The 26898-nt window shown below is 40.3% G+C and overlaps 1 protein-coding gene across 1 annotated transcript; it reads right to left on the bottom strand.

Moving 5' to 3' along the window:
• TSNAX (translin associated factor X) lies at positions 1-25536 on the bottom strand. The gene is made up of 6 exons (XM_082299539.1): positions 25477-25536; positions 23443-23550; positions 19194-19308; positions 17443-17573; positions 3772-3899; positions 1-1730 (listed from the first exon to the last, which is right to left on the bottom strand). The coding sequence occupies exons 1-6, from the start codon at positions 25490-25492 to the stop codon at positions 1356-1358; spliced, it is 873 nt and encodes a 290-aa protein (XP_082155665.1). The 5' UTR covers positions 25493-25536; the 3' UTR covers positions 1-1355.
• Between the last annotated feature and the right edge of the window lie 1362 nt (positions 25537-26898).

Here is a 26898-nt window from a genome sequence, read left to right as displayed (position 1 = left end):
CCTTGTTCAAGCCACCACATATTGCTTTATGTGGAAACAATGGAAAAATTTGACAGAAATGTATTTACCCATTCCTATCCATATATCAGATGATTCCAGCTACTCAGGACATGCTCATGGGAAAAATATTGGCAGTATCACAGCATATGGAAGTGGAAATAAAAAACATGCAGTATTTTCAATTGCAGTTGGGAGGCCTATTTCCTGGAGTCTAGAGATCATGTTGTTTTATCTGTTTTCCTTTAGCATTATGTACATTATCAGACTTTCATAACTTCAGACACCAGCATAAAGTCCTGATTTTTTGCCAACAGTGACATACCCTCCTCAAAGATAAATGTGGAAACCAGAATGCCTGCCTTACTTCTGTTTGCAATTTCCTTTCCACAGGAACATGCACATGATATAGTTCCTGCTAACATATATTTAAAGCTTGGCTAGCCCTTTTTCACTTATACCAGTTCAACCCCAGTGGAGGTCCTCAGGGCAGCACAAACAATGGAGAACAGACTTCCAGCACTGCAATCCATTTGTTCTGGCCAAAAACTGCTTGTCCTAACACCAAATTACATACTCTGTATGAGAACTTCTTTGTCTACAAACAGAAGTATGTCAGATTCTGCATTAAATCATATTACAAAAAATGTAAAACAATACATTCCACAATTATTTTTTGTGGATTTTCTAGCTCATCTCAAAACTGTGAAGTACCAGTGTTAGCTCAAACAGAGCTCAGTTTTAACAGAGACCCAAAATAATGGGTGCACAATAGTATTCACCTGGTGCAATTAGCTGCACTATCAATTGGCAAAAAGTTGACTTAGTTTCACACTTTAAAGCATTAACCAGAGAAAACTTGAATTACATGGCACTGTTGAGGCCACCTCAGTTTCAAGTCAAGGGATGCACTTACATACAGGTGCATTGTTGTAGGTATGACATGAGTATTGAACCCAAATACTCAGGAAATGGGGATAACGCTAAGTAAGAGCACCTAACCATTTTTTTTTCCACTGCTGTGCTTGATGAAAACTTGTAACAACAGCTTGAGGTGAGGTGATGCAAATGACAGTCACTGGAGAAGAGTGCAGTGGAAATTTTGGTCATTCTGAAAGAAGATACAATGGAGCAATACAGAAAATTCCATAACAAGAGGCCAAAGTCAAACATTTTTTCTCTTGCACATAATAAAAAGTATTTTGGTTACAAATTACCACTGCAAATAGCCTTCTCATAGATAAAACTAAAAATGTCTCTGCCTAAAAAGCTTTGAAAAGGGTCAAAACCCCACAAACCAAAACTAAAGACCTTTCTCTAAGTCCTCTTCCCTTCTGAGTTGCAAGAGCCTCCTTATTTTAAGGAAGACCCTCCTCTTGGTCAATCAATTCCGTTTTGGTGGAGAACACATCAGCCAACATGTGCTTTGGGATTTCAGATCCCCGTACTTTTAACGTGTAGCAGGCATTCTCTACTTTTGCCAGACTCTGTTTCAAGGTATAGAGCTTCTTTGAGACTTCGTAAGGTCCAGTGTTGCCAATGAAAGTAAACCCATCGTAAATCTGCCGCAAGAACTGGCTCAGTTCAAAGGGCGTGTCTATGTCCCCGTTCCCAACGCTGCTGATGCACAGCCGCATCAGCTCTCCCGTCAGATCAGCCACTCCCAGCAGGTAATCCACGGGTGTTACCTTCAGGCTCCACGTATGGGGCTGTTTATCATGGGCATTGGAGGTCTGGGGACAGAACAGAAGAAAGTCCAGTACAGAGAACTGTGACAAAGCCGTCCGTATGGGTCAAATACACAAACTCATCTAGCATAGCTGGAAATTTAAAACATTCTGGAAAATTAAGTATGATAAACATACCCTAACTCTACCATCTTTATTTGCAAACAGAATTATCACATCTCTGTAGTAACATTTATTTGCAGTTGTTTGGGTTTTTTTTTCATCTGACAGATCTTGGCCTGATAGATTTTTTCCTAAATGGTCTGTCCAAAGCTAGCAAATCAATTAAAAATAGTCTGCATTATGAAAACAAACCATATAATTTTGTAATATTGTCTTGAATTTCAAAATATATTCTCTACAAGAAGCCATAGTCTTCTCAGATCTGTTCTGCATCAACTAAGCTTATTAAAAGAGCAAACAAAAATCTTAATGAAGTAAACCCATTACAAAGTTACAAGTTTGCTCCTATATCCAAGTTTCCAATACTTTTTATTGCCATAATATTGGTAACATGGGAGACAATGCAGGTTTCTGTGATGCCATGATGATTTTTGCCTTTTCTTTTATATACCTTTTATATAACTTTTATATAGCTTTTATGTATCCTCAGTGTTCTTAACATGCATACTTGTAATTCCTAAGTCCGATAACTTAGCATAATCCTAATATTTTATTAAACCAAGAAACCAAACATCCTAAAGGCATCGCAGTTGGAAGCCAAAAAGCCCTATGCTATCCTGAAAAACCAAGGTCCTCTCTAAAATGCATCCTGTAAACTAAAATTAAGCCCATCCAGGAAAAAAATTCCTCAAAATGAGAAAATATCACGCTAATCATTCAAGCCTCTCATTGGGAAATCTTTCATAAATACTCTAATTTGCAAGGTCTATAAATTGTATATGTGGTCTATCGTATGGGTGCATTTTGGCGCATTCCACCTTGGCGAAGTGGTGCACCATAAGGATCCCTATTAAATACCGAAGTAAGACCCTTTTTTCCCTTAACTGTGTCTGGCTCTTAATTTTTAAGATCAGGAAAAGGCAACATCTGTTCACTTGTTCCCATAATATGCTATCTACCCAAATTGACAGATCTGGTCAGAGGCATGCAGTCTGTAGTTAACAACTTCATACTTCGTTAAAACAAGTGTGCCACAATGGACTTGCCTCTGGTAAAAATAAATTAATTTAAGCTAAAAATCAGGCTTCTCTGCAAATATCTTACCAAGAGAATAAAGAAAGAATGAGAAGTGCTTTACAGCAGAATCTCTTCAGCAGAAGCAGACTCAGGAATTTATGTAAAGTAGCATTACTGTAGACTGCACCTTGACTGCATGTGGACTTCTGTAGATTGCTACCAAATCACTGTTGTGCCCTGCCAACAACCAAACTGCACCCAGTTTACTGTGGTTGGTGACAGTAGTTTGTCTCTACGAGCCCTTTAGGGCAGGGTAGGAGTAGAGGCAAGTCAAGAAACAGCAGATATGGTATTAGGGCTAAGGTATGACGGGACACCAGCTTGTCCTCTGAAAGGAATCAGCTCCAGGAGAGTTACAAATGACGAAGCTAAGACACATGCAGGGTGTTTTACACAAGGCAAATACAGTGCTTCCAGTGACTAGTTCAATACCAGCAGTAAGACTTCATTTGTGGAGTTCATCCTGCCTTGGTTTGTCTCCCCCAACTTCTCCAACATCACAATACCCCAGCAAGTCTTACAGACAGTCCCAGGCACTAAAAATCCATCCATTACATCTGTTACGTAGTATTTCACTGGCCTGGATCTTTTGCCGTACCAGAAAGAGTTCAGTTTGTTCTGAATAAAAAGGATGTGAAATTTATAAACTTGTATCCCACGGATTTAGTTTACTACTTATCAGAATAAAAAGCATGTTTTGAACAAGTTAGTCAAAGCCCACATGTATATCTAATCCCATTCCACTAATTGGCCTTATTTAATCAGATGCCAAAAATGTGACTAAGCCTTCTTGCTGCATTTCCATCCCAGAAATATGTTTGTCAATTGAGAAAAGAAAAACTTTTACCATGTTTGTTGTTTCTTCTCTGTCTTCTGCTGTAAATATTAGTTGTTTGTTGATCTCTTCAACACTAATCAAAGATCGTGTTTTGATAAAATACTGAAACGAAACTGCCTCAACATATTCTTGAAGTCCTGCAAAAACAGCAGAATTAAGCTAATGGTTCAACTTTCCAGCAATGATCCATGCTCACAATTATTTGTTTTTTAAGAAATCTTTTAAGTGAGACTATTTGAACTTTACCAGCAGAAAGTGAAAACTAACACAATCCAGAAATAACATTGAAACATAATCTAACATAGTGCATTTCTGAAGTATGAAAGTCTGACCAAGCACACTGACAAGCAAGTTTTACTCCAACTGCATTTTTCATGCAGAACCTTCTATAATTTCAATATAAAGCATCATGGTACTCTCAGAAACATACTGAACAGCAGCTCCCCACAGTGTTCCCAAGCACTCATACTTGGACCAGTATTGTTTAATATCTGCATCGATGCCATAAAGTGTTGGATCGAGTGCACCCTCAGTAAATTTGCAGATAACACCAAGTTGTGCGGTGCAGCTGACACACCTGAAGGATGGGATGCCATCCAGAGGGATCTGGATAAGCTTGAGAAGTTGGGCTCATGGGAATCCCATGCAGTTTAACAAGAGTAAGGTGCTGCACCTGGGTCAGGAGATCCCCAGTATCAACACAGGCTGGGGGATGAACAGATCCAGAGCAGCCCAGCCCAGAAGGACTTACAGTAGATACTTGTTTAAAACTGAACTTCCCACTTCTCCATTTTGTGGTAATCAGTCTCCTTAAAATACACAGGCTTGGTGAAATTAATGTTCAAGACAAAGCATCTGTTGTTACAAATCACTCCAGAGCAAATAAATAAATAAATAACCAAACAAGCAAACCAGACAGGACTGTGATGTCCAATGAGAGGACTAACAGGTGATCCTGCTTTGGCAGAAGGGTTGGACTAGGTCATCTCTAGAGGTCCTTCCCAACCCTAACTGTTCCATGATTGTAAAAATATAGGAGTGACTGCTCTGTCCAAAAGAACTTACACTCTACAATTAAGGCCTGCAGGGGGACAAAAGGAGTCGATGTGTTGGCAAGGGAATAAAAGGCAGGATAACAAATGTAGCTTATACCAGATTTGTATGCCATCTACAGCTACCTGCCACAATTACCTCTCACTACCTACTTAGCAGATGGTGATTTATTATGCATTACAGCAAAGGTGAGATCTAAAAAAAAAGAGTTTGAACATTCAGAGATTTCACAGGTTGTCAGCTTTTCCTTATGTGCAGAGAGCAGATTTGGGGGAAGCATGTAAGGAAAGTTCATAAGCAGCAAGCTGAAGCTGGCACTGTTGGTGGAAAAAAAGGCAGAAACAAAGCTGGAACAAACAGCCACGGCAGTACTGAGCTAAAAAAAGTTGTAAAGACAAAGTCAATGCCTGTGTATATCTGACCCATGAACAGCGAAAGCCCAAAGAGGACATTAAAGGAACAGACACATGACAGAGATGGTTCTAGCAGAGCTATTCTGAGCCATTTTAAGGGGATGACTTCACTTCAAGAGAAGCAAACAGGTATCATGCTGCAAGAGGGCCAGGATTAGACAATAGTTTTGTCAGTGAGAAAATGAGGATGCAACCAAGGGTACCAGAAGTAGAATCCTGTTTCCATTAGAAAATCTTAATACCCTCAACTGACCTGTACCAGGGCCAGGGCCTCAGCCTATAGAAATATGCAGGAAGAAGCAAATTTAGACTTCACCTGGATCAAAGAAATAGACTAAATCAAAAAGAAGAGAACATAGATTTGAATAACAGACGAGGGTGGAAATACCTTGAAAAACTAGCATAACCTCAAGGGGTAGGAGGCTTTCCATATTACAGTCACAAAAGTGTGATAAGTGACCTGCATTTTTTTCCTTTTAAATACGTGTTTGAGCAGAAGCAACTCAGAACTGCAATTCAGCCTGCACCCTTTATAGTACTCTACAGCAGCAGTGGGAAAAGCAGAATAAATATGCAGCAACCAAACTCACACTCAGCACTGCTGTTCACAAACCAGAACATAAACAGGGAGCTGGCAAGGCCAATTAAACATCATAATTTAATCAACAGAATTCAGGTAAAGCATTCTGAGCACAAGCAATAGAAGAATACTAGATAAAAGCTACTCAGGATCTGTTAAGATAAATAACTTCAGAAGCTGCAGAGAGGTAGATTTCATCACTCACTCCTTCCCTGACTTACCTTCTGATGTAACAGGACCAGTAATTCATTAGGAAATTCTGGCTTTTTCTGTAAGCTACCAGATACAGCAGCACTCAACATGACAACATCTGTGAGAATCTCTCTTTGCTATCTGTGGAGAAGACTATCACACATGAAGAATCAACTTCGCATTTTCCACAGCTCTCAGAGAGATCAAATCAGCCCTCAAACCTTTTGGTAAACAGTTTTCTCGATCAGTCAGATCTCCCACTTTCAACTCACTCCACTTTACTACTTCACACATTTTTTGACCTTTTCCAAGTGTTTGGCTCCTCTGTTCTTTCATCTTTATGTACTTTTTTATGTGGGCATATTTATATGTATGTACACACATAGATCTTTGCTTCCTCCTGCCATCCCACCCTAGCTGACATGTTCCAGCCTTGTGCTCCTTCCTTTTGTTTAACAACACCATGTGAATGGCAACATTTACTGTCTGCCATTTACTGTCACCTTTTCACAATTAGGGAATCTATCTCCCACTATTTAGTAAGCCTTACAAAACTCATTTAAAGTTACCATTACAAATAGACTGGTAACAAATCCTGTTCAAAACTATTTTGCAAAAAACATTAATATTTTACTTTTTTCTTTTTTTTTTAGTAAGTCCTTCTTCTAGAAGTAGCTACAATATGACATTTCAATGACCCAAGACCTTGAAATAGGGTATTTCCATGTGCAGGTAGAAGGATGTTTAAACACGTTATGTTTTAACTTAATGGTAGGACATCCGCTATTTTCAGCAAATAATTCCCAAGGTGAAAAACCCCGTCCCATTTCACTACACCATCCAACAATACCTTTCCCCTTATGCTCTTGTTTTGGATTTATTCCAAAATTGGCTTATTTATGGACTGAGCTGCCAGTAATGGAATAGTTTGTAAGACTGCCTTTTATGGGTTTGGGGTTTTTTGTAGTACATGGTCAAAAATCCCAATTAAAAACACTGTATTATTTTTACTAGTACCTCTTAAAATTACAGATGTAAGGTAAAAAAGTAACTGCTTAAGTATTTTGATATTTTATTTCATTTATTCCATATAAATAGCTTGTACTACACAAGTGACAGTGACCCAGTATAGCAGCTCCCTTCTACGTTTTAAATATTTATTTTCTACATAAGAACTAGAGAGCTACACTGAGGTATCTTCTGAGCATGTATCTATAAAGAAAGGAGATTTTTCTGCCTGAAAGCTTGAGCACTTTTTTGCCAGCTGGTATTCAAGACATTTTTCCTTAACTACATATGCAAGCTCTGAGAAAGAAGAAAAAGTAGTTTCTCTTAGAAACTTAGCACGAAATTAGGTTTCTTAAATAAAAAATGATTTTTAAAAAAGTCATTGGTGCACTCAATCCAAAAGTCAAGTGAATGCACAAGACAGAGGAAAAGCCAGTTCTGTTTAAAGAATGAGTAAATAATAAAAATTACTTAATTGCAGGAGTCATATTAGGGTAAACAGAATCTAATTCCACCTGAGATGTGCATGCATGCATGCATGCAAGTTTCAAACCAGAATGACAGACCAAGTAAGAGGTGAACGTTTCCTCCTAAAATTTTGTTTGCTTCATTTCCTCCTTTAAATCTCCGTTTGACAGTTACAAAACAGGTTCAAATAGATTTCATGCTTCTTGGTTGTGAAGGTTAGCAATGCCAGTGCCACCTGCCATCTTCCCGAATAAGCAGCTTCTCTCCCTATTTCTTCTCAAACACATTTCCTTTCTCATCCTTTGTCCTGTTTCTCTCTATCTTTCTGTTTAGAGAGGAGCCTGTGCTGATGGTTAGGACACAAGCAGACAGACACAAGTCTGTGCTCTCTCACCCAGCTCCTCCCCTAAGCCGTGCAGCAGGAATCACAGGCCAAGAGCAGCCACTGGAAAGATGGTAGGAAGATATACACAGCAAGTTTCTTCCAGGATCACTGTATGAAGGGTGGGGTACATTATTTACAGGGCGAGTCATGTGAAACTACCCACTTGCTGATTCATTACAAAACCAAAACAGTACCGACAAGGCTCTATCTTATCCTCATGTTTAGGCTGGCAAGTTACATTGGCATTAAAAAAAAAAAAATCAAAAACCACAGAAAAAAACTTCTTTCTCCTCCCCCAAAACCAAAGAAGGCAACAACAAAAAAATTCCACCACCAAAACCTAGAAATCCCCACTATAACCCAGAAAAAAAGAGTCATATCCTTGTGGAAATCCCAAACAGAGAAATAATTCTGCAGAATAAAGGGAGCATGGTAAAGTTAAAGAACTCATTCCTAGAAGCATATGGATGAATAAAGGGGAGAACGAGTGAAATAAGCAAACAATTAACCAGGTACATCATTGACTGAAACAAGTACACACAATAAATTAAGAAGTATTAATACAAAAACAAAATCCAGTGTCCTATTAAGAGGAAACTGGTAATTCACACCCTAATCTATTCCTTTAAAGTTCTCTTCATACTTGACAATGATTCCCAAGATTCGCAGGTCTTTTTCTGGGCAGAAGGGGTAAAAGCTTATGTAATTAAAATAAAGCTGAGGCTATGAAACAAACTGTTTTCTTGATTGTGAGCATGAAGTCAAAGGTTAATTTTATAACATACACTGAAAGAGGATAAAGCCAGCTCTCCTCACAGACAGGAATGTTCTGGACATCCCATTGTGAAAATGGCTTAAAAGGGTAATTCCAGTCAGGGATGGATTTTATAAAACAGTACTAACAAATACAAATAAAAGTACTAGAACAAAAGTCTATATGAGCTTACAAATTTGGACAAAAACATCTGTTTCTATTCTCTGAGTAGTAATTCAAAAGCTGAGTAGGTTCACTATTATATCAATAATTAAATTCATGTAAATTTTTTCTATAAAGCCCTGAATGCTTTGTTCATTAGTCAATTGCTAGTTGACACATCCACGACCACCAAAAAATTCTGTTCTCTTCTAGCTGCATGTGTTAAGTGATGTATTTCAGATACTGAAGTGTTAATATTGTTTGCACTTTGTTTAAAGCTGACTACACACCAAATTCAGGGAAAAGGTAATACCAAGATTAGTCAGTTTTCCCAAAAAACACAGAAACAAATTTAGGTTCCCTATCAGACAGGTGGCTGTGAGAGTTAAATTATTTCTCAAAACAGACACAAAAACCCTTCAAAGAACTGCAAAGAATATTTTAATCTCTCATTGCAGAGAACATGTAAATCAAGCCTTTTTTATATAGCTATTAAAAACACATGGACATATGACAAATGACAGGCCTTTTTGCAGATTAATAATTGTGGGTGAGAAATTCACAAACTTTTATTTTCCTTCTTCTTGGGGACCTGAAGGATGTACCATGGTTACTTTTGTTATCAAGGTTTTTGTTCTGAAGTTTGGCGTTTTATTCCAACTCGCCAGTCCCAAACATAGTAATTCTGAGAGCACCCAATGTTCGACACGAGTTCTTAAAGAAAACTATTCCTGTGACAAGTAGTCTTCCTGATCTCTTTGACTATCCCCAACTACCTTCTAATTAATACAGAGTTTTAAAAGTCATTCAGTCAGATGGCAAATTTTACACTACTGACAGCCTTGAGGGCAAGTGTTCAAGATACCAAAGAAAGGAAGCTCTGACTCAGCCAGGATGTTCACTGATCAAAGAAGAAAGAACACCTAACACAACACAGCTTCTGCAGTTCAAAACACAGTGAAAGTTCTTCTTAAGATGATGTTGTTTCCATGCAACAGACCCAACTCACCAGCACATTAGAAGAACCAACAGTGGCCATTTATCCTCATAAACACAGATCTGTGAGATGGCACAAAGGTACTTCACCACTCACCAACCTCTACTTCTCACATCGTGACTACAAAACAAAAACTGAACCACGATGTGCTATCCTGGTCCTTTCTCAGAATGGAGTTCCTCTGTGACACATTCTCCTGTGTGATTTTAAATAAACAAACAAAAAAGCTTCATAGATTTTTTTTTTTTTAACTTCTCTTAAGTTCCAGCTGCACTTGGTTCCTGCAAAGGCTGGAGAGATCTGGTCTGTGAATGGCTAATGTCAATAGCTGCAGTGTTGAAAAAAATTCCTGAGCCAGAGCACAAGGTCTCCTCCTTTTGCCAGCTATGAAACTGAATTTATAGACAAACAATGTCGCTAGTTTCAGGTTGTCATGTGAATAACTGCAGTATTTGACGTAATAGTACAGCAGGGCTTTAGGACATTTAGGTCTTAAGATAGAAGTAGGAAAATACAATTTTTGTGATCATGCATCTTTAAAAGACTGTACATAGCTTCTCTTTGGCCTTATGCTGCTCTGAACGGCTCCTGCTGAATTTACATCTCCTTCAGGGATGAGCTGATAATCAATTCTCACATAGTGCATGCCTAGTTTGTTCATGACAGAATTTGCATTCATCTTCGCAGGTTTGTTTTAATTTTTTGTGTATGAACATACAAAACCTGCAGCAGAAAATACAAAATGAAAGGCTTTGCAGTTGCTGGCTTTTCCCTCTCCCTAGAAGAACCTAGGAAAAAGGCATGAACCAAAAATAATGAAAGGGTAGTAAAAGGCAACGAACTGAAGGTATCAAATTTCAAATAGGCAACTTGCAAAATGAAAAAAAACCAAACCAGTTTGACCAAGCGAGGATATGAGTTCAGAGAAACACAGAAAGTAACAAAACAGAAAGAAGGAAATCAATAAAATTGTATCTAATAACCACTATCTTATTCATTGCAAATTCCGTTAATTTCCAGTATAATCAGGAAACTTTGTTTCCATTTCTGGCATTTTACCCCTCACCTACAACAGCAAAGAGATTAATTCTTCAGTTACATCCTGTTCCTGTGTTACTAAGTTTTCCCACCATCTTGCATAAACCTGATTGCTTCCTTCACAGACAGCTTTCCTTTCAAGTTTTAGGTGTATTTAGGTCTTATCCTGGGTGAGACATTTACAATTCATGATCCCTTCCTCCTGCAGTACAAAGCCTTTCCTTTCTATTACCAACCTACAATTAAATATGCCATCCATTTTAACTACAGTTTTTAAGCTTTCTCAAGGAAAAAAACAGGTGTCCTACTTACACTGTTCCTGATGTGCAGAACAGTACATTGATATTATATCCTTGATATTATGTACCTTGATATAATTTCAGAAATACATGTGTGTTTACAAAGGTAGAACAATTTCCGTATGTTATTTTCGTATTTTGAGTTTAAAAGCTAAGGGGAAAAAGAAAAACAAACAAAAAAAACCCCCCTCCCCCCCCCAAAAAAACAACCAGGTAAACACAGAAATCATTACTGAATAGTTCCTTTAGTTTGCATTCTAATTAAAATCCTTCATCCAATACCCAAAAAAAAATGTTATTACTTAAATCATCAGTAATCTAAAGCTGACCTGCTTGTACAGACCCCACTCATCTCCATAGCATTTCTTACAGCATCCTGTCTGGTGGTCCTATATACTGCAGTTAAAAAGTGGCATTCTAGTGCAACTGAAGTGTTTCCTTTTCAGCCACACAGACTTAACTGGCCTTGTCCAATAGAGCAACGCAGCTTGTTGCAGTATCTTACAGGCCTAAAGTGACTCTAAATGGCATAAGGTAGGAGACAGAAATAAGCTCCATTATATCAATCTCTCAGAACACAAATAGTGCCTGCACAAGAGAAATGGTGTGTTAGACTGCATCAGTGCTGAACTTCTACACAGCATTTCCTGCATCATCATCAGCAGAAGCAGCCACAGAGCAATAGTTTTGACAAGGTGCTGACATTTTACAGCCTCATCATCTAATCCTATTGAGAGCAAGTGCAGACATGATAAACAGCTAATGAGCTTCCCTGTACATACCACTCCATTCGCCACTGCTGCAAGCACAGGCACACCGCAAAGGTCAGCCAACAGTGCTCTACTTGCATCTACCATCATCACCCCACAGCACTCCACTTAAGAAGCTCCAGAAGAATTACGGGCTCCCCATTCAGTATTTTGTCTTAAGGGGCAAAAAACTGAGTAAGTCTTCAAATGGCTAGAAATTTAATTTAACAAAGTCATGTTAAAAAGGTACTCCATTTAATCCCACACAACACCAACCTATCAAGCAATCCTTAATTTTCCCTCTGCATTACACAAGTTTTGCATTTATGCAGAGTAGATTTAGAACATGCTTTGAATAATTACATACATCCTAACATAGAATCATAGAATTTTTTAGGCTTTAGGATCACTGAGTCCAACCACTAACCCAACACTGCCAAATCCACCACTAAACCATGTCTCTTAAGAGCCGTATCTACATGTCTTTTCAATACCTCCAGGAATGGTGACTCCACCACTCTCCTGGACAGCCTGTTCCAATGCTTGACAACCCTTCCCATGATTAAATTTTTCCTAATATACCATCTAAACCTCCCCTAGAGTGACTTGAGGCCATTTCTTCATGTCCTATTGCTTGTTACATTGGAGAAGAGACCATCCCACATCTGGCTACACCCTCCTTTCAGACAGTTGTAAAGAGCAATGAGGTCCCTTCTGAGCATCCTTTTCTCCAGGCTAAACACCTCCAGCTCCTTTGGCCACTCTTTATCAGACTTATGCTCCAAACCTTTCACTTGTTCCACTGCCCTTCTCTGGACATGGGTTCCAGCACGTCAATGTCTGTCTTGTAGTGATGGTCCAAAACTGGATACAGAGGTTGAGGTGCAGCCAGTGCTGAATACAGGGGGACAATTACTGCCCTGTTCCTGCTGGCCACACAATTGGTGATAGAAGCCAGGATGCCACTGGACTTCTTGGCCACCTGGGCATGCACTGGATCATGTTCAGCTGCTGTCAAACAGAAACCCCAGGTCCTTTTCTAATGAGCAGTTTTCCAGTTACTCTTCCCCAGCCTGTAGCACTGCATGAGGTTGTTATAGCCGAAGTGTAGGACCATACACATGTTGCAGAGCACTTCTTTCTTGTCTTTAAGTCCTGTACAGATCTTTTCTGTATACTGTTGATATCTCCATCAGTAGTTGAGAGTTAAATATCTATATATATATAAACGCTCAAACACTTATATATACAAATAAAAAATCCTGAAAAATTTCTTCCTTCCTTTCATAAATCCATACAATCTTTTCCAGTCCTTTTCTTGCATAGTGTCTCTCAACAATTTTAAAGAAAGAGTACATATTTCCTCACAGGATATATAAGGTATACACTGCAAAGTGGGCCAAAGGAGCAGGAATTCTATATTACAAATAGTAAAGCTTTAAAAATATCAACAAAGCAGAACATTCTAACATAACAAATGAAGAGCTCTGCATTAAAAAAAGACTTCATTATTTCAGTATCTCTTTGTTTGCTTGTTTAATCATCCCCTGGGACAATCTGTACTGTTAAGAAACGTGTAGAAAACAGTCATCAGTTTTTGTTGTTGTTCAATTAGTGCTATACTCAGTGTTTGAGCTCATGCAAGTGTCCTTTGGGGAAATGTCCTGCGTGCCATTAGCACTATTCTTAATGAGGGAAAGCATGAAACTCCTTTAGTGCTCTGCCAGAATTGTTTTATCTTCAAGTCAAAAGAACAACTGCTTGGAGTAACCCCAAAAAAAGCATTTAACAATTACAAGTGGCAAACAATATTCCCAAGCATAATACTCATAGCATTCTTCTATTTATAGGCTAACAGTTATTATACTGAATAAAATATGTATTAGGCAGCTTTATTATGCAGACAATCATGATTCCCCAGTTAAGGCTGCTACAGTGGTTGCCATTATAAGCTCCATTTTGAACCCTTTTACTCCTTCTGTGAGAGGTAGGGTGGGGAACAGGAGGATGTTTCATGTTTGATTTCAAGACAAAGGAGAATATTTTTAGGAAGTTTGAGGTTAATTAGACATGCTGCTTTTGAGATATGGGACATAGGTGTTTCTTTATTCTTTTTGAAAGAAAAAAGCAGTTTAATGGCAATGTTTTTGTTCATAAAATGCTTTTTAACTAGTTCTCCAGAATTTCTTTAAAATACAAAATCAGAGCTGAAAACTAGGTTAAAGGAAGGTCATGACTTACAGCCCTAGGAAATATATAAAGACAAAAGATCTAGCACTCTTCTTAGCTACATTTATTTTCAAAAAGACATGCAAGCTTTTTGCACTGAAAAAAAAAAAACCAAAGCAACAATTAAAGAACACTAGACTTAGAACCAAAACTAAAAGCAACATTCTTAACTCTTATCACTTCCCAATTATAGGTCTTCATAAACAGTGGCAGGCAGGTGGAATAAAGCACTCTCTCTCCCAGTTGCTCTTCACCTAACTGTCCCCTCATTCTTCCTGTTTCTAGGTTTTCTATCTCAGCTTCGTAATTCTGACATCAAGCATCTTCACAACTCTGGCACCTCCTTGATCCCAGCTTCAGCACGATCAAGATCTACAAGTCTTGAAGGCTGCATATTCCTTTTTTTGCCATCCCAATGACTAACTGGAGAGTGGAGGATTTAATGAAGGTAAGAGTAAAGGTCTGGCTGAAAGCTAGCATTTTATAGTTGTTATGCACACAAGCTCATTTACACAATGCCTAAAAGCATTCCCTGTCTTCCCAGTGACACACAGGTATATTCTAAAACTCCCTCACAAAACGTGCACCATGGGCACCAGCTGGCATCCAGAGCAGGGCAACAAAGATGGGGAAAGGGCTGGAAGAAATGTGCTATAAGGAGCACATTAGGATTTTGGGCTTGTCTGGTTTGGAGAGGACAAAGCTGAGGGGCAACTTCATTGCTCCCTACAGGTTCCTGAGGAGGGCAAGTGGAGAAGGTGGTGCAGGAGACAGATCTCCTGTCCCATCCACTGATAGGATGTATGGGAATGGCTCTAAGCTGCATCAGGTGAGGGCATTTCTTTTGAAAAGGAGGTAAAATACAGGAATTGGCTTCCTAGAGTGGTGGTTGATGCCCCAAGCCTGTCAGTGTTTAGAAGACGCATTTGGACAATGCTCTTAACGACTTGCTTTGACTTTTGGTCTGCCCTGAAGTGGTCAGGCAGTGGCACTGGATGATCATTGTAGGTCCCTTCCATCTGAATTTACCTATTCTGTTCTAAAAGTTTTGGCAGCAGTGGAGGCATTGAGTCATACACTTGCAGCAGGTCTCTAACTTCCTCTACTAACTACTTCTACTTCTAACCTCCTCTAGAGTAACTCGTCCTGCTCTAAAATGGACAAATACATCTTAGACATTTTAAGAGGCTGAGATTTACAATACCAGAAAAAACTATTAAAAATTCTGAATTGTTCCTGACAGAATACTTGCAATTGTTTTCTAAACAGCTTATTCAGGTCCATTCCTGTATTAACGAATACCTTTATGCACGTCAGAAATAAATTATGCAGGAAAATCAGCATAGCTGATGGCCTGTATTTACCTAGTACACAAAGCAAAGCTGAACAATTTTTTTTTCACTAATTTCTTTATTTTTGGATTGCTATGGCTATCTTAAGTTTAGGTATCTTTCATGTAAAAAAGAAATCTCACTTGATTTTGGAAAATATATATTTTTTAAAGAAACAAAAACTGTAATTTTTTTTTATTCAGAGGAAAGAATCTGGAGGTAGAAAACTAGCATACTTGTTTTGTAAGAACATGGGTACACACAGAAGTTACTGTGCAGTAAGTTTCCATATGTCTGCTATGTAGGTGTACTCTCCTACGTGTGAGATGAATGAATCTAATTCCAGGCCAACTGCGTCTCAGTAGCACCAGAGGCAGGTAAGCCTCTTTGAATCTACCGCCAAAAAGACACGTATCAAACAAAACAGAGAGAGTTCAGGTAAGGCAGCTGATGCAGAATAAGTGGCTACCCCACAGGAATCTTGTTCACATGGCATGGCTGATAGCTTGCACCACACAGTCTCACAAAGATCCATGAGGTAGCAGACCTCAAACACTGCTGTTCTATATACAGCATTATATGACTCACATGGGACTACAAACTTCAGGGGTTATTCAGACAGACTTTACAGCTCCCAACGATGCTTTCAAAAACTTTTGTTCGTAAAACCGAATGCAAGAATTCTCAGCTTTTATAAGCATTACCTAATATGAAAATCAAAAGATGTTTTCAGCATGTCAAGATACTCATAATACACTTGGAATAGTATTATTCACAGTTTGGGATCATCTGTAGTGTCAGCATTTTGAATTATCTCTTTTCATTGTGTCACTACAGTACTTGGCTATAAATACAAGCAGCAAGACACATACAGATTAAGTGGCTCTAAGAAAAACTACTTATAACTAATTTGAACAACCCAATGCATCACAGGTAAGAGGACCATGGAATTAATCAGAGACATTGAAGACTATCAGGGCAAGCTCCTTCTGGTTCCAAATTCCTAACTGAGACTCAAGACCTGTCTCACTCTTAACAAACTAAAGCTTGTGTAAGACATGAGTACAAGTCAACCTGAGCATTGTTTGTCTTGCAGATTACATACATGTATTTGCTGCTGATTTATCAAATCGATCTTATGGACATTTTTAAACAAATAATTCAGGGAAAATCTTCAGCTCTCGTCAGCTGAAGAAGTTTTGCCTAAACAGAAAGATATACACAATTCCAAATATGTTAAAAATGAGATTGATAGACACAAGACACTTTTATACCATGACTAAGATGTCAAAGAAGCAGTTACATATTTTAGTCATGCGTTGCCATAACCAAGGCATACCAATTTTAGGTAATATTCAGATTGTCAGCAAAGATTCAGCAAAGAAATATGGTTTGACAGCCAAGAGTCATGAATGAACTGGGATTTAATATTTCAAGAATGTTAGCAAAGACTGCTATTTACAGAGAGGAGCAGAAAAAGATGCAATTGAAACACACAAACTGGTTTAATGCTTGTAACAGAGAGGCAGAAGCACAATCTGAGCCTAGAAGAAAGAAAATGCTAATCTAAGGATTTAAATTCATTAACTTTATCAACTCAAAATCACTTTATCACTCAAAATGGATAATTTCATAAGACAGTCACTCCCACTCTCCTCTTAGAAATTATAACCCTTCAGGAGGGGTAAATGAGCGTGCTACATATATTCCTCTCTGTCAAAGAAGATCAGCCAGTACATTTGTTAGAACTACTCTCAACTTCAGTTTAGGTCAGGGTCCAAATTTTTCTAGTTGTAGACTCCCATTTAAGTCTTCCTTTAAAGTGTAATGAATCTGTAGGACAATAGCTTCTCTAATACCAGAGCTAACTCTGCTAGTAACAAAGATTAACCTGAGTCCTGACTTATAACCACAGAAATGTAACAAATTCAGACCTGCAGCATGAAGAGGAAGTATTGCTACAGAAAGAGAAACTAAGCTTAGTTCAAAACTGCATACTTTTCCTATTTTAAAATTATTTACCTGGAGATATAGCTCTGTGGAACTGATACATGTCTTCTCCAATCAGTTCTTGTGCAACCTGCTTGATCTTCCGTCGGACAGCATCTAGCTTGACTTCAGATTCACTTAGTATTTCTTCCCCATTGGGAGCACTGCAATCATAAAACAGAAACTGAAAGAGCAGTTTCCAGAACATGAGCAAACTGTTAAAAAACATTACACTTTTTCTTTTACTGATCAATACATTTTTACTGGCTTCAAGAAAAAGCAAAACTGATACTAGAATGAGAAACAGTTTAACTTTCATAGATACCTATTGCAGATTCTGAAATTCTGTAGATTGTTACCTAGAAAATAATCAACCACCCAGAGTTCTGGTAGCATGATGTTTATTCCAGACTACAGTCATGATTATTGTTTAAGTAAGAAAAAGGAGAAACACATACAAAGGCTTCAAAAAATATTCCAGAAAACTAGCAGTATTTACAGAAGTCCTTCACCCTCTTAAAAAAAAAATCAGTATTGCAAAATACAATACATTATGTACTTCTACATGTGATTTTTTTTTTTAAGGAAGTAGTTACAGACTATGTTGTTCAGGAACAGCTGAAATATCTGACTCAAAACCACAATATATACTTGGCATTTAAAGTTTAGTTTATCTAATTTCCTTTAAACTTTCTCCTCCCTTGAGCCCAAATAATCCATGGTATATTAGTTTACAGTCTCTTTAAGGAACTACTGATTGATTGGTCTCAAGAAAACATTTAAAAGCAAACAGTAAAATTTACTGAAATTAAAGCCACAATAATTGCAAAAAGCAAAGAAGGAAATACAAAATACAGCATGGAAAACTTCCACTCTCACAAAAACAGGAATGTCTTATAAAACAGGAATCTAAATTCAGAGTAATGAGGAGTTTTTTGTTGTTGTTCTTTCCTCCACCAGTTCCCAGCTACCTAGCCTCTGCAGTGGGAGTAGTTATTTACAGTCAAGGCTGTAGAGGTTCCTGGAATTATCACAATACCTCTTTGCAGAAGTAAACCAAGTTAAAGAGCAGGCAACTTCATAATCTCCATTTATAACTGTAACTATAAATAGCTACTACTTCAACATAAATATATTGATAGGTAACAAAATGTAAATTAAAATAAATGAAATTACAAAGAAAAAGGAGAGCTGTTAAAACACGCAAGACCAGTGTTTGTCATTAACACCAAACACTTCATAGAACAGGCAGTGCAAAGCCTCAAATTTTCCTGTTGCTCTTCTAGTTTGTTTCTGGCTTCCAAAGATTGCTTGAAGGCTTGTGAGAACACAAAACATATAGAAGCTCAAAACTTCACACAAAAGCCTATCCAGCTGTAGTATTTACATAAACAGACCCCAGGTCACCTCCTATTTGCATTGATGACCTCGGGTGGGGGTGCAACAACCAAAACGGTGATGGAACTGCCCGGGCAAGTAACCTGAAGGAAGGGTGTGTACTCCTCTCTCCCAACTTGCTGAAAGCTGGAAGGCTCTCATCTGTTGCTTACTCTACTGCTCTACACTGGTTTAACAAACCAATAAAACCAACCCAGAAACCTGAACCAGCATCTTTTAATTCTCTAACTGGAGTGTGCATTCATTAGCTTGCATCCACCCTAAAGAATGTTTATGGGAAGTTAATTAAATTCCTCTCAACAGAACATTGCAGCTGTTACTGACAGACAACACTGCAAGGCAGATTGTAGGTTTCTATCAACATTTTCACGCTCAACATGACTCACCTGGTGAACCTGTGGAGCAGAAATATCGTTCTTTTGCTTTCGATAGTTATATCCCGACTAAGCTTCACGAGCCGTTCGTATTTATCGTGTCTGGTGTCAAGCTCCAGCTGGAACGCTGCCAAGTCAATCATTACAGCAAAAGCTCAATTATCACATGAACACAGCACAGGGGAAGAACAAAGCACCTGTGCTGCACCAACTCCTTACAGCCCCCAGCCCCACCAGCCTTGTCCCTGGGTGCCTTTCCTCAGGGTGGGCTGCCCCTGCCTGGGGCATGGCTGCAGAGGCCACCACTGCCTGTCACCTGCCAGAGCTGCAAAACTCATCATCAATACTACCTTTGTTTATAAAGTCAGGTTGAAGTAGACATCAGTCCTGATGATGCCTTAAAGCAGCCTGAACAATTTTTAAGGTAAAATACTTGGTTTCACTCATAAAATCTATTCCACAACACTGTTGTTCTGGAAATGGGACTGAAAATTTCACCCAAATTCAGCAAGATAAATCAAAAAATAAAACCCTACCATCATTTGTTAATAAGATTCACCAGTGCCTAAACCAATCAAATAAAAAGCATCTGGCTAAGGCACATATACTATTCAAAATGCACCATTTAGTTAGAAGAAAGGTTGCATTTCACATCCCAGATAGACTTGGACAAAAGTTGAGTATTCTAATATCCCTAAGGATGAGATCAATTATTTAAAATAAGATTTCTGACTTGCTGATGTTAATTCTCTCTAACTACAATGAATACAGAGAAGAGAGGAAGCGTATCTGGTTATGACAGTCAAACATTATGAATGTTTCACAAATACCATTAACATTTTATAGATTATTCTAGTAAATAAATCACTAATAGACGCTTAGAAGAAATCAAACAAATTTCCTATGTAATTGTCTGAGGTGTCAAAGCCTCTGTGCAAGAAAATGCAGGAAATAAACTAAGAGGTTGCATTTTTAAAGGGTCTGACAAGTGAGTAACCTTTAAAAAAGCATAGCAATTCACTGGCAAGCAAGGTTTAGAAGACACTAGAAAAATAGTTCTGTATTTCTCATTGCCTTGGTAAAAACTTGGTTCCTCTCATTTTGTTCTGTTCTCCCCAATCTTATTCTGAAACTCTAAGATAAGTCACAAATGCTTCTGCTCTCTTAATTCTTACTCATGTCTGTTTGGTGTGTCTCTTTCAAATTCTGAGAATCAATTCCACCCCTGAATTATCATCAAGAAATTTTCCCTCAGATCATAGTGAAAGGAACCTGAGTAAGGGTGATTTCCCTTCACAGGATGCCACATATGACATTTCCAACGACCATTTACAAATGTCACCTACTGGGAAATTCACTACTCTTAACACCTGCAATTATTAGCAACACCCCCAGTCTTTTCTGGATAGTTGTGGCTTTTAGACTTCTATGTTAGGTTTTAAATCTGTTAGGGACTACTGTGAAGTGCTTTCTATTCTAAAGTAAACCAGACAAATAAAATAATCTTTAGCCTAACAGGATGCAAGAAAACCTACTGTATTGTGTTACTGCCTAAAATTGCAAAGGATTAGTACCTGGGGGTTCACCAAGCTAACACATCAAAACCATACCGTAATTTCCTACATATATGACACTGTAATGTCTCATTTAGCACTGAACGTAAAGACTCAGACTCCAATGATAATTTTGGTGGTGCAAAATCAGACCATTAAAAATGACACTTACTAAACCTTAACCCTATAAATCAAGGTAGCACCCACTCTCTTTATCACTGAGCTGTCATATTTAAAACATATTTCCAAAAAAAGGTGTAACTCCTTGGGTTTTGACTCATTAGACCATTCTGTGATTCTCTGATTATTACAGAAGACAAGTTCTCATTATTTTTTTAGAAAACTTTGGTGCAAATAGATCGATTCAAGCACATCTTTTTTTCAGAGATTAAAAAGAGCAAAACGTGTATACCCATTTAAGGCCACACATTAACAGGGCAACCCCGGTTGTGTGTACAGACCAGGAATGAGAGGCTGAAGAGCTGTGCTGCAGAAAGGGCCCTGGGGGTCCTGGTCGATGGCAAGTTGAACATGAGCCAGCAGTGCCCTGGCAGCCAGGAGGGCCAACCCTGTCCTGGGGGGCATCAGGCACAGCATCGCCATCTGGGCAAGGGAGGGGATTGTCCTGCTCTGCTCTGCACTGGGGCAGTTTCACCTCAAATACTGCGTGCAGTTTTTTGGGCAAAACAGTACAAGAATCTTAAGATCTTAGAGAACATCCAAAGGAAGGCAATGAAGATGGTGAAGAGTCTGGAGGGGAAGCCGTATGAGCAACAGCTGAGGTCACTCAATTTGTTCATTCTGCAGAAGAGGAGACAGGGGGCAGACTTTCAACATCCTCATGAGGGAAAGAAAGCAGAGGGGTAGGTACCAGTCTCTTCACTCTGGTGACCAGTGACAGGGTTCGAAGAAAGAGCCTGAAGTTGTGTCAAGGGAGGTTTAGGTTAGGTATCAGGAAAGGTTCTTCACCCAGAGGAACAGGCTCCTGAGAGAAGTGGTCACAGCAACAATCCTGTTTTGAGTTCAAGAAGCAACTGGACAATATTCTCAGGCACATGGTGTGAGTCTTGGGATGTCCTACACAGAGCCAGGAGTTTGACTCGATCATCCTGATGGATTAGTTCCAACTTAGCATATTGCATGATTCTATGATTAAGTTTTTTAGATTCACACAACATACACAGAAACAGTGCCCAGCTCTGGTTCACCTTATACAACCTGCTCAATTATAAACCATCTGGAGCACATATTTTCCTAATGCTTGTGCCTGACGGGGAGACAAAGACCACCAGCATCTCTGTCTGAGGCAGTGCACTTAGTACTGCACTAAGCATTTTTGCAATAAATACAAAGAGTGGATCTTTGAAAAACTTTGAAGAAACCATGTCCCTTAAATTATTTCTGAAATTAACCAAACACAAATGACTGGATCTCATGAGAAGGGAGGGAAACAAGCTGTTTTGAAGTGGAAGTAATGGCACTTTATGACAAACTGATATTCATGAGAGCAAAAAATTAAAGTTGAAAGTACAGTTGCACTACTTAATTCAAGAGCAAGTGTGCATACAATATTCAATTTGAATGATAGAGTGGTTTGGTTGGAAGGAGCCTTGAAGATCACCCAGTTCCAACCCCTCCTCCCATGGGCAAGGACACTTTCCACTAGACCAGGTTGCTCAAATCCCCCTCCAACCCAGCCTTGAACACTGCCAGGGATGGGGCATCCACAGCTTCTCTAGGCAAAGTTCAGGGGTCATGGTTAATCATCTGCCAAGCTGATTTACACAGAAAAATATAAGCACCCATTTTAAAAAAAGCCAGGAAGTTATATGACATTGAAGTAACCATCTAAAGCAGCCGAACAGCTTATACTTCACCCTTCTTAGCTTCATAAAAAATACCTAGCATGGGGAAAATTTTACAACAAGAATAAATCTGTTCCCCATATCAAATCTCCTTCCCTCTTGTCAAGGCTTCTCATTTCTGAAGGTCAACTTAGCTTTCTTAGGGGTTGTCTAATGAGAAATTTAAATTTACTGGAGTTTAAATCTGGTTTGGTGAAAAATCTTATAAAAATAATTTGGCTGAAGGGAAGTTTACACCTGCCTATTTAAAGAATCTCAAATATATGTTAATATTTAAAAGGCATTCAAACTGAACTAAGTGTCTACATACAGGTCTATATTAGTTAGTTGAAGTCTTTTTTTGAAAAAGTGCAGGTATAAACGAATACCAACTCTTTAAAACAATGCATCCAGATTTACACTAAAGTAGCTTAGTCATCTGTGCACCACAGCCAAGGTCAGAACCTCCTCAGTTTCTCAAAGGTCACCACCTCCTCCTCTTGCCCCTGTGGCTCAGGTTTTGTATTACACCTCTGCAGATCCTACAGTTTTCTGCCACCAAAGGGCCCGGTCACCTTTTGCCTGGCTGAACACTTGTGCACTGTGCTCAGCATCAAGTTCAGCACAAGCAAGGAGGGCAGGTGGAACAGCAGGTGGGATGGAAACGGGAGCAAGTCATGAATCAGGTGGAGCCATGCAAAATCCCACCCCCAGGACTTCACTGCACAAAATGCAGAACACTAAGCCCTAACTGTATGGAGTGTGAGTCCAACTAGTTTCTCCCGCAGAGTTTATTCCACTAATAATTTCCTAGCAATTTCTACACCGCGTTTTTATAATCTGGTTTTCCAAATGCTTACTTACATTTAAAAGACGTCATCAAAGCTGAGGGTGGATTAACATTCTCTTTTTCCTCTCTTCTTTGACCATGTGGAAAATTGTCATGCTTTCGTTTTCTGAACCCACCTGATCCTATTAAATAGAAGAGACACACAAAAAAAGCAATACTTAAAAATATAGTTTTTGTCAGAGCATAAGGAGCACCAGAATGCTGTCTTCAGAGCATTCCTGACCACAGTCATATTCTACAGGACTGAATAAGGTAACTGCATGAGCCTTATTATCAACTTATGCCAGCTTCACATTATCATATTACTTTTCCTACGACATTGCTAGTGAAAATTAGGAAAAAAAAATCCATTTCAATGGATGAGTGTGGCAGGATCCTGTGTCTTTTTTTGGTAATGTCTTCAGGTCTTCACACCCTTTTATGTTTTCTTGCTTTAAGCGAATGGTTGCATGGAAATCCTTGTGTGAACAAGGACCTAAAGGATTAGACATTTCTTTTCCTTCCTTTTTTAAACTATTCTAAATATTCAGTTGAAATTAGTCACTAAACCTCCAAGATTTTATTACCGTGATTTACATCATGGGTCTTCAGTAACCAGAAAAAGAAGCAAGGCATAATTTAAGCAGACTATCCCTATTCAGATATACAGGTTTAGCTCCTGCAGTGTAACTTCTTAGGCCCTTACACTCTACCCATTAACCAGTTTCTTCTCTGAATGTAGCTGCTCACTTCAACTGCTTTGTGTGCCTCTTCCTTAACCCTCCTTTTCAGACCCACACCCAGAACTCATCCCTTTTGGACTATCTTTTACTCCCAATTTATACCTTATATCAATTCTACCTTTTATCCTTCCTTCACCTTGGACTGACTCATTGTGTCACCCACGTGTCACCCACGTGTCCTCTTTCTCTCTCCCTCCTTTTGGTGACAGCTGGACACTCTGTTCCTTATAGAGCCCAAAATTTGGCAAACTTGAATACAGGCATACCTTTTGAATACATGGAGTTCTCTCAATTTCCTTAAAAGAAGAACCAAGGGAAGCTACTTAAAAGCTACACATGAACACTGGATTTTAAAATGTTTCCGCTTAATTGTTTATTATCCCAAACCAAAACCAGAAGTGGGCGTAGCTACTTTCTTAAAGAGGAAACTGAAAATAATTTTTTCCATATTTTCTGTTGGACATGAGTTCAGGGTTTTGTTTTTCCTATAGCAGTTGAAAACATTAAATGCATCCCCTGAAAGAGTGCTGAAGGGAGATCTGTGTGATTCTTGGTGATGTTAAGCAATAGGACAAGAGGCAACAGGCAGAAACCAATACATAGGAAGTTCCATTCTTCCTGAATACGAGGAAGAACTTCTTCACTGTGTGGGTGACCGAGCACTGGAACACATTGTCCTGAGAGGTTGTGGAGTCCCCCTCGCTGGAGATGTTCAAGAATCGTCTGGACACAATCCCGTGCCACGTGCTCTAGGATGACCCTGCCTGAGCAGGGAGCTTGGAATAGATGACCCACTGTGGTCCCTTCCACCCTGACCCGTTCTGTGACTCTGATTCTGCGACTGCCAGGGCTAAGCCAACACACAGGCAGCAGGGCAAGCTATGAAAAATATGTATTTCACATATATATTAGGTAATATACATAATACGTTATACATATATATATACATAAATAGACACACTATACTCAATAGCTAGCACAAGCGCTTTACAGGCCTAACACACTCAGCTTCCCTCTGAAGAAGCATCTGCTTTTCCAGCCCCAGGGATGCAGATCCCTACAGCCACATTCTCTGGCGCACCCGGACAGCCCCAGCGGGAAGGCAGGGCACCCACGAAGGAAAGGTCAGTGACACCCGTGAAGGAGCGGCCTCTCAGTGAGAGTTTCACGACGCAGCCGAAGGGCACGGCTGGGCACGGCAGAAATGCCGCACCCGGGGCTCCTCCGAGCCGCGGGGCCTCCCCCCGCTTCAGCCGGCTCCAAATCCTCACGCCTCGGTCTCCTGAGGGTGGGAAAGGATGGGAAGGGGAGGGAAGGAGACATCACCTTCCTTGCCGCTCATCCCGGTGCCGCCGCCGCGCCGTGTCCCCCAGGCAACCCGCAGCCGCCCCGCGCACCGCAAGGGCCCCGCCGCCCCCGCCCTACCGGCGCCATGGCGGGGCGTCCCGCGAGTGCCTGACGCCGAGACGCCACACGTGCGGAGGGAGCCCGGTCCGCCGCCCGCGGCGCGGGAGGCACGGTGCGGAGCAGGGGCGGCGCGGAGGATGATTCGGACGTTGCTGCCCGCGAAATCGGGGCAGCGCCGAGGCCGGGCCGTGCCTCCGAGAAGGCGATTCCCTGGGCAGCTAGTGTGCGACCCCGTCGTGGGGCCTCAACGCCCGCGGCACGGCGGGACATGTAGTGCCGGGTGGCGCGGCCGCGCGGTCAGAGCGGGGCCGAGGAGCTTTGGAGTTCCCTGCCCGTCGTCCCGCTGGTGGCTGGCGTGTCCCGCCACCGGGGCTGCGACGGTCCTCGGCTTTGGCCCACAGAAAACCAGCGACATTCCTCAGCCCAGACCCTCACAAAGCGGCTGCCACGTCGCCTTCGCTTCACCCCCCGCCTGTCTCCTCACTGCCCCTTTCTTCCCTGGCATATCAGGACTACGGTGCATTCACAGAATCACAGAATCAGCTGGGTTGGAAAAGACCTCTGAGATCATCGAGTCCAACCTATGGCTAAACACCACCATGTCAACGAGCCCATGGCACTGAGTGCCGCGTCCAGTCTTTCCTTAAACACCTCCAGGGACGGTGACTCCACCACCTCCCTGGGCAGCCCATTCCAATGTCTAAGCACCCTTTCTGTGAAGAAATTCCTCATGTCCAACCTAAATCTTCCCTGGCACAGGTTAAGACTGTGTCCTCTGCTTAGTGCCTGTCCTCTCCCGTCTCCTTAGTGCCCCTTTCTTCCCGGGCACGTCAGGACCAAGGTGCTTTCCTTCCAGGCAAGGTGAATGGGAGCACACCCCCAGCGCACCACCAAGCGCCGCGTTACTCCCCTTACTGCCCATTCACGTGGTGTCCCAGGGGAACGAGGCCAGGGAGGATGCAAACTGACACTGAGACAGGTTCTGGAAACTGGAGACACTACCTGGACACCGAAAAGATCTGATAGTGAAGCCACCTGATGCCAGGAAAAGAAATCTGAGAAGCAGCAGATGCAGCTGCTGGTACCGCGGAGGCAAAATCCCAAAGCCAGGTTATTTGCATCCTATGTTTTGTCAGGACTAGTAAAAATTATGTTTCCTCTGCTGGGGACTTAGTGTGAGTGTTCTCAGGAGACACTGCAGGATTGAGCTAGAAGGAGATGGATGCACACTGTAAATATTTCTCAGCACACTGGGCACTTGATGATGCTTCAGTTCTTATGATGATGAGCTACAAAAAGTCTGCTTGGCCCGCTAGATTCATACTTCCCTACACATGCATC

Source organism: Coloeus monedula (genome assembly GCF_965178545.1).
Source record: "Coloeus monedula genome assembly, chromosome: 2".
Taxonomy (NCBI): Eukaryota; Metazoa; Chordata; class Aves; order Passeriformes; family Corvidae; genus Coloeus; species Coloeus monedula.
Note: the sequence above shows the minus strand (reverse complement) of the source record. Positions and strands in the feature narration are given on the sequence as shown.

What these genes read in the sequence shown, in the direction of transcription:
- TSNAX (XM_082299539.1), bottom strand. An exon ending in TTTGATGACGTCTTTTAAAT is followed by an intron (nt 19,309 to 23,442) that starts GTAAGTAAGCAT and finishes TTGACTTGGCAG; the next exon opens with CGTTCCAGCTGGAGCTTGAC. An exon ending in CCACAGAGCTATATCTCCAG is followed by an intron (nt 3,900 to 17,442) that starts GTAAATAATTTT and finishes CTGTTTTTGCAG; the next exon opens with GACTTCAAGAATATGTTGAG.